The sequence below is a fragment of the Neoarius graeffei genome, chromosome 23, assembly GCF_027579695.1.
Source record: "Neoarius graeffei isolate fNeoGra1 chromosome 23, fNeoGra1.pri, whole genome shotgun sequence".
Lineage (NCBI taxonomy): Eukaryota > Metazoa > Chordata > Actinopteri > Siluriformes > Ariidae > Neoarius > Neoarius graeffei.
In genome coordinates, this window is record NC_083591.1 from 1,272,839 (window position 1) to 1,282,091 (window position 9,253).

At 43.7% G+C, this 9,253-nt stretch overlaps 1 protein-coding gene across 2 annotated transcripts in view; it reads right to left on the minus strand.

Moving 5' to 3' along the window:
* Positions 1–8,489, minus strand: part of amotl1 (angiomotin like 1) — a 41,127-nt gene extending 32,638 nt beyond the window's left edge. Inside the window, exons 1-2 of one of the 2 annotated variants that reach the window (XM_060905570.1) lie at positions 8,319–8,489; positions 378–483 (exon numbers count right to left, since the gene is read on the minus strand). In XM_060905570.1, the coding sequence (XP_060761553.1) occupies positions 378–474 (97 nt within the window). In that variant the 5' untranslated portion in view covers positions 475–483; positions 8,319–8,489. The remainder of the gene's footprint in view (positions 1–377; positions 484–8,318) is intronic. The other variant, XM_060905572.1, reaches the window with a different exon arrangement.
* Positions 8,490–9,253: the final 764 nt, after the last annotated feature.

Here is a 9,253-nt window from a genome sequence, read left to right on the forward strand (position 1 = left end):
TCTTGAGCATATCCAGTGTTCCCCTTGATGACACTTTGTACACTATTGTCATTCTCTTATCCATCTTCATGAGGGAGTCACCTGGAATACTTTTCAATTAATAGTTGTCTCATCAAAAGGTCATTATTGGATGAGTTTCTCACCTTCTTAATGCGTTTGACATCAAACAAAGAGTAAATAATAAACATACAGTAAACAGCCCAATCCTATAACTGCAGTAATCCATATTATGTGAAGAACCGAACAACTAAGTAAAGAGAAATGACATCAATCATTACTTTAAGACATGAAGTGACTTTTTTAATTCATAAAAATAAAGAAACAGCACTGAATTAGAAGGGGTGTCCAAACTTTTGAGTGTGTGTGTTCATTCCTACCATAAAGCACGTCGAGAGACAGCTGGTGCTGGTGGATTCCAATGTGATTGAGCCATTGAGCAACATCATCAGGGATCCAGTGATCAGCAGGCTCCATGTTCCTGTCCTACACACACACACCTTGCTAGTTTTATGCTTTCAGGTAATGGATAGCTAGCTGGATATATAGATGGAATATTAAATTATTGTTAATATCAAAAATATCCAATGATTGCATTGACTTGAATGTGAACTTTAAGCTCAAACATTGAATTCTGAAGAATGGCCGTGGTTATATAAAATAATCGGTTACCAGTGAACCATTCCTTATCTATTTGTCCACCGGAGAATGCAACATGCTTGGAAGAGAGCTCTAACCACTTTGTTGTGAATACGCAGACACTCCTGATGGGCGAGTGGCATTCTGAATAATGGAGCAGAGAGGATAACTCGCTTTACTTTCACATCACTGGGACTCAATCATATGACCTCCTCATACCAGACTGTCCATTAAAACCACTGAACATAAGACGAGATCTCTTCTGTAAACAGGATTTACAGTAAATTACTTCATAAAATGAAATCTGAGCAAATTTTTTTGTATTGTATTTGCCAAAACGAATGAGGAATATTAACTCTGAGTATTTAGTATCACTCTTGTACAGTTTGGTCAGAAGTTTACATACAGGGACATGAATGTGATGGTAAATTTGTGCTTTCAGTGATTCTCTGAACGGATCTTTTTCTATATCAGAATGATTATAACATCTGTAATAGAAAACTACACAATTTGGTGTACAAGTTTTAATTAGGGCCCGAGCACCATTTGGTGCGAGGACCCTATTGTTTTTCGAAGGATTCTTATTCTTATTTTTCTGTCGTGCTTGGCTTTTTTTGAGGCATTTCCCATGCACGAAAACTCATGAAATTTGATACATCAGTCATTGGAGCCGCTATTCAGCCACAGATGTTTGGCCCCGGGCGTGGCCCAGGGACTTCATAGCGCCATGGGACTTCATAATGTCATGGAGTCCTTGGATTAGCATATAGTTTCAGCTACGCATACCAAATTCGGTACGTATGTAGTTCATCCCAAGATGAACAACTTTCGTATATACATTGCATTAGCCACGCCCAACAGGAAGTGAGGTAATTGGGCTTGTATGCGTTTGGACACATGGTCATTTTTAACGTACTCCTCCTAGACGGTTCATCAGATTCATGTCAAACTTGGCAAACATGATGCGAAAATATTGCTGATGTTGAATTGCGAAGGGATTTTTGATATGTTGTAATATGTTGAAATGGCAATATGATGAATTTTAATATTCGCCACATAAACAGGAAATGTCATGAAGTCACAATACATTTAATGATTTGGCTGAAACCTTTCAGGTTATTAGAGAATGTGATTATTATGACATCTAGATGCCCAATATGCCTGTCTGGTATAGCGCCACCAACTGGCCAAGGAAAGAATAGGGTTTTGAATATGTGTGTTTTGACACATGATGAATTTTAACATGCTCCTCCTAGACGGTTCATGAGATTCATGTGAAATTTGTTATACGTGATGCCAAGATGTCGCTGATATTAAATTGTGAAGGGATTTTTGATATCTTGTAATATGTTGAAATGGCCTTATGATTTTAATATCTTGCCACATAAACAGGAAACGTGTCAGAAAGCCACAGTGCATTGACTGTCTGGTTGGACACTTCTTACTTCAATAGATATTATGATTATTATGATAACCTGAAGCCCAATGGGCCTGCCTGTTATAGCGCCACCACCTGGCCAAGCAGGAAATGTGCCAGACATTGGCAATGCCTTAACTGATTAATCTGACACTTTACAAAATATTGTGTATTATGCCTGTGATGATATTCACATGTGTAATTCAGATGCCTAGCACAGCGCCACCATCTGGCCAAGCAGGAAATGGGAAAAAAATGTTCAATTCATTGATGGATTGATCTGAAGCTTTACAAAATATTGGATATCGTGAGTCTGATGATACAACGTATACAATTCTGTGCACACTCATACACACTCAGTCATGCATATTTATGCATACACACACACACACACACAAGTATGCACACCCAACATCTATGAGCACACTCTCTTTCACACACTCTCCCTCTCTCTCTCTCTCTCTCTCTCTCCCTCTCTCTGACAAACAGACACACACACGCACACACACTAATAGTGGAGCTCCAGCAGAGCACCATCTCATCTCATCATCTCTAGCCGCTTTATCCTGTTCTACAGGGTCGCAGGCAAGCTGGAGCCTAGGAGCACCATACCTAAGAAAAAATGGTAAACCCATCGAGTTGATTTTTTGTGGTTTGTCCGTGTACCACCAGTCATACACACCGCCTAGTGGCCAGTGTTAGTAATTACCAGTCATACACACTGCCTAGTGGGCAGTGTTGGTAATTACCAGTCATACACACCGCCTAGTGGTCAGTGTTAGTAATTACCAGTCATACACACCGCCTAGTGGCCAGTGTTAGTAATTACCAGTCATACACACTGCCTAGTGGCCAGTGTTAGTAATTACCAGTCATACACACCGCCTAGTGGTCAGTGTTAGTAATTACCAGTCATACACACCGCCTAGTGGCCAGTGTTAGTAATTACCAGTCATGCACACTGCCTAGTGGCCAGTGTTAGTAATTACCAGTCATACACACCGCCTAGTGGCCAGTGTTAGTAATTACCAGTCATGCACACCGCCTAGTGGCCAGTATTAGTCATTACCAGTCATGCACACCGCCTAGTGGCCAGTGTTAGTCATTACCAGTCATACACACTGCCTCGTGGTCAGTGTTAGTAATTACCAGTCATACACACCGCCTAGTGGCCAGTGTTAGTAATTACCAGTCATACACACTGCCTCGTGGTCAGTGTTAGTAATTACCAGTCATACACACCGCCTAGTGGCCAGTGTTAGTAATTACCAGTCATGCACACTGCCTAGTGGCCAGTGTTAGTAATTACCAGTCATACACACCGCCTAGTGGCCAGTGTTAGTAATTACCAGTCATGCACACCGCCTAGTGGCCAGTATTAGTCATTACCAGTCATGCACACCGCCTAGTGGCCAGTGTTAGTCATTACCAGTCATACACACCGCCTAGTGGCCAGTGTTAGTCATTACCAGTCATACACACCGCCTAGTGGCCAGTGTTAGTAATTACCAGTCATGCACACCGCCTAGTGGCCAGTGTTAGTCATTACCAGTCATACACACCGCCTAGTGGCCAGTGTTAGTAATTACCAGTCATACACACCGCCTAGTGGTCAGTGTTAGTAATTACCAGTCATACACACCGCCTAGTGGCCAGTGTTAGTAATTACCAGTCATGCACACCGCCTAGTGGCCAGTGTTAGTAATTACCAGTCATACACACTGCCTCGTGGTCAGTGTTAGTAATTACCAGTCATACACACCGCCTAGTGGCCAGTGTTAGTAATTACCAGTCATGCACACTGCCTAGTGGCCAGTGTTAGTAATTACCAGTCATACACACCGCCTAGTGGCCAGTGTTAGTAATTACCAGTCATGCACACCGCCTAGTGGCCAGTATTAGTCATTACCAGTCATGCACACCGCCTAGTGGCCAGTGTTAGTCATTACCAGTCATACACACCGCCTAGTGGCCAGTGTTAGTCATTACCAGTCATACACACCGCCTAGTGGCCAGTGTTAGTAATTACCAGTCATGCACACCGCCTAGTGGCCAGTGTTAGTCATTACCAGTCATACACACCGCCTAGTGGCCAGTGTTAGTAATTACCAGTCATACACACCGCCTAGTGGTCAGTGTTAGTAATTACCAGTCATACACACCGCCTAGTGGCCAGTGTTAGTAATTACCAGTCATACACACCGCCTAGTGGCCAGTGTTAGTCATTACCAGTCATACACACCGCCTAGTGGCCAGTGTTAGTAATTACCAGTCATACACACCACCTAGTGGCCAGTGTTAGTAATTACCAGTCATACACACCGCCTAGTGGCCAGTGTTAGTAATTACCAGTCATACACACCGCCTAGTGGCCAGTGTTAGTAATTACCAGTCATGCACACCGCCTAGTGGCCAGTGTTAGTAATTACCAGTCATGCACACTGCCTAGTGGCCAGTGTTAGTAATTACCAGTCATACACACCGCCTAGTGGTCAGTGTTAGTAATTACCAGTCATACACACCGCCTAGTGGCCAGTGTTAGTAATTACCAGTCATACACACCGCCTAGTGGCCAGTGTTAGTAATTACCAGTCATGCACACTGCCTAGTGGCCAGTGTTAGTAATTACCAGTCATACACACCGCCTAGTGGCCAGTGTTAGTAATTACCAGTCATACACACCGCCTAGTGGCCAGTGTTAGTAATTACCAGTCATGCACACTGCCTAGTGGCCAGTGTTAGTAATTACCAGTCATACACACCGCCTAGTGGCCAGTGTTAGTAATTACCAGTCATACACACCGCCTAGTGGCCAGTGTTAGTAATTACCAGTCATACACACCGCCTAGTGGTCAGTGTTAGTAATTACCAGTCATACACACCGCCTAGTGGCCAGTGTTAGTAATTACCAGTCATACACACAGCCTAGGGGCGGCACGGTGGTGTAGTGGTTAGCGCTGTCGCCTCACAGCAAGAAGGTCCGGGTTCGAGCCCCGTGGCCGGCGAGGGCCTTTCTGTGCGGAGTTTGCATGTTCTCCCCGTGTCCACGTGGGTTTCCTCCGGGTGCTCCGGTTTCCCCCACAGTCCAAAGACATGCAGGTTAGGTTAACTGGTGACTCTAAATTGAGCGTAGGTGTGAATGTGAGTGTGAATGGTTGTCTGTGTCTATGTGTCAGCCCTGTGATGACCTGGCGACTTGTCCAGGGTGAACCCCGCCTTTCGCCCGTAGTCAGCTGGGATAGGCTCGAGCTTGCCTGCGACCCTGTAGAACAGGATAAAGCGGCTACAGATAATGAGATGAGACACAGCCTAGTGGTCAGTGTTGGTAATTACCAGTCATACACACCGCCTAGTGGCCAGTGCTAGCCAGTAAAGAAATACAACAAAAGAGACTGGCTGTGATATAAGAAAATTCTACAACCCAGAAACAGATGGGAACTCCGCTTTAAAGGAACAGTCCACCGTATTTCCATAATGAAATATGCTCTTATCTGAATTGAGACGAGCTGCTCCGTACCTCTCCGAGCTTTGCGCGACCTCCCAGTCAGTCAGACGCAGTCAGACGCGCTGTCACTCCTGTTAGCAATGTAGCTAGGCTCAGTATGGCCAACGGTATTTTTTGGGGCTGTAGTTAGATGCGACCAAACTCTTCCGCGTTTTTCCTGTTTACATAGGTTTATATGACCAGTGATATGAAACAAGTTCAGTTACACAAATTGAAACGTGGTGATTTTCTATGCTATGGAAAGTGCGCACTATAATGACAGGCGTACTAACACCTTCTGCGCGCTTCGGCAGCGCATTGATATCTGAGCTCCGTATCAATGCGCTGCCGAAGCGCGGAAGAGTTTGGTCGCATCTAACTACAGCCCCAAAAAATACCGTTGGCCATGCTGAGCCTAGCTACATTGCTAACAGGAGTGACAGCGCGTCTGACTGCGTCTGACTGACTGGGAGGTCGTGCAAAGCTCGGGCAGGTACGGAGCAGCTCGTCTCAATTCAGATAAGAGCATATTTCATTATGGAAATACGGTGGACTGTTCCTTTAAGGCAGTGCCTAAATCTATATATTAGTGACCTACCATCATTGTGCATTTTGTTGCAGACATATGAAAACTCTGCATGTGTACACACACACACACACACACACACACACACACTGCAGACACAGGAAAGCTAAGATGACTTAAGATTACAGCGTGAGATAGAGATAAGGAGGAGACACATGTATAGTTTTGTACATTTTCACACCCCACACACACACAAACACACACACACACACACACACAGTCTTTGTCTGTCTATCTCTCATCCGTCAGGCAGTCATGGCATTTGCAACATGCACATCACCTTTGAACATTTAATGAATATATGACATGTGACTGTTTTGTTGGGTGGTGGAATGTCCTGGGTTGCGGAACCACAAGTGCGAGGGCCTGTCAAGGCCGCTAGCGGCTTTAATTTATTTTGGGTTTTCTGAAATCAACACAGGGTCAAAATTATACAGACAGCTGCCTCATATTAGGTGAAATGCCCCTGAGTGAGTTTCTCCTTCATCAGACGCTTCTGTTCACCATCAACAAGCTTCTGTCAGAATTCTGGTTGGATATTTGTTCTCTCTCCTGGGCAGAATTAGTAGAGATCAAATAAATTTGTGTCCAAGTTTCTGATGGTTTGAGGTGATGCTGAAGAATTCTGAGGTGGTTCTCCTCCTTCATGATTCCATCCACTTTGTGCAGTGTATCAGTTCCGCTGGCAGTAAAACAGCCCCAGAGCCTGATGCTACCACCACCATGTTTAACAGTTGGTCCAGTGTTCCTCTGTACCTCTGGTCATTGTGGACAAATAATTCAGTCTTTCTCATCTGACCATAAAACTTTCCTCCAGAAGGCTTTTTCTTTGTCTATGTGATCAGCTGAGCAGGAGCTTCTTTCTTGGGCAGCAGTCTCTCAGTCCATGGTGATGTAAAACTCTCCTGACTGTAGACAGTAACACTGGGGTTCCAGCAGCTTCAAGTTCATGGCAGGTCTGAGCCTTGGTTGTTCCTGGGATGTTCCTGATCATCTGAACCAATTTCCTCTCAGCTGAGGGGAACAGTTTGGCGCTTCTTCCAGCAAAGTGGCTTCACCTCCCAATAACTGGTACTTCCATACAATTGTTTGAACACTGATGTTGGAATCTGCAGTTGTTTAGAAACGACTCCAAGAGACGTTCCTGAGTGTGTAAATCTATCATCCTCTTTCTCAGATCTGCACTGAACTCCTTGGACTTTCCCATTGTACTGTGTGTTGGTCAATCCATTGAGTGTCAATCAAACCCTTTTTAATGTTGCTCACAGAGAAGCTTCCAGCTGCAGTCAGTCATCATCACAGGAAGTTAAGAGGCCTGGGCAAGTTAACAGAGATTTTTTGGAAATTTCAGTTCCACTGAATTAATCATCTCAATGGGTGTGTATATTTTAATAATAATATCTGAGTGGGCATATGTATGTATAATTTTGACCTTGGACTGATTTCAGAAAACCCAAAATAAATTAAAACTTTTGCACCAAATTCTTGTGGTTTTTTTTCCTATTAAAGATGTGTGTTATCATTTGGACACAGAAAAAGAAAAGCACAAAATTACCATTACATTCATGTCCCTGCATCGAGACGTGAACATCTAGTGTACTGTGTAGATTTAGACATGCTAAATAATTCTATAATAAATTTGTCTGATGCTGAGTTCAGGTTCCTGTCTGTGTTTAGTATCATACGTTCTTAATGTGGGTTTCCTCGGGTTCTCCGGTTTCAACACGCTGGTAGGTGGTTTTGGTTTGGCTAAACTGCTTCGTGTGTGTGTGTGTGTGTGTGTGTGTGTGTGTGTGTGTGTAGCCCTGTGTTGGGCTGAAGTTCTCTCCGGGGTGTATTTTCACCTCGTACCACATACAGAAGTGAATGAGTTGAATGTTTAAATATTCGAAGAAACCTTTTTTTCATTCCCATGTTTACTAATGATATAAAACTGTGAGTCATGGTGTGATGAAACACAGTCTTACAGAGGAACGGCTTTGTCTGTCTTTCTCTCTGTCTCACTCCCTCATGTGTCTGTCTCTCTTCGAAAAGAGCTAAAAGGCAAGAAATCAGATTAAAGCGCATCTGAAGTCTCACGGTGACTCGCCTTGATCAACATCTTTATCTTCCTCTCCTGCTTCTTTTGATCTTGATGTTTACCACCATCTGCTTCTCCTTCTCTTAAACTCTCTTTACAGACTGAGCTTCCTTACCTGCAGTAGTGATGGTGATGATGATGATGGTGGTGGTGATGAAGTGATAGAAATGATCGCTGAGCTTACATTTGTAAAGTTAATAACGTTTGGTACAGGAACTCACAGGAGTAGAATTCACAAATCCGTGTGTGTGTAAGAGAGAGAGACGCCGCAATGACCCAAAATATGCTGCCTCTGTCCTGACATGCCAAGTTCTAGCGTGTACACATGCTCTGCCTCTCTGTCCAGACATGCTGGGATCAGCACCACAGTATCAAAAAGGCCTTGGTATGAGCGCGCGTGCACACACACACATCAGAGGAGGAAAAATATATGTATAATATATGTATACAAAAGTGAGATGAAGCTTCATGACTGAAAAGAATCAATAATAAAATAAAATATTTTTGAATTCTTAGTTTGTGAATTAACAAAAGGGATCTGAAAACATTTGAGTGCGAGGTTCTGAAAGGTGTGTGTGTGTGTGTTCTGCATTTCATGAGGTAGTTTTCCTGTACACATCAAACTCACATTCCTGGCAGGTGTGTGTGTGTGTGTGTGTGTGTGTGTGTGACATTTACCAAAGCGGCAATTAGACCACCTGCATGTCTATTATCATCATTATCATGCACTCTCTTCCTCCACAGCCTCTCAACACCTCATCATCACGACTCAAAGCATCAGCAAGGGTCACCTGATTCATCGTGGTGTGTTTTTTAAAGAGCACCTGGTGTACCTGCACACACCAGCATCAAAGCATCTCACACACACACACACACACACACACACACACACACACACACACACACACACACACACACTTGTGTTTGAAAAGGCTTTCATGTACACTTCTCTCATTCCTCAGCACCAGGTTCATCAGGCACAATATTGTTCTTGGGAAAATTTCAGAACATTGCATTCAGGTGGTGTGTGTGTGTGTGTGTGTGTGTGTG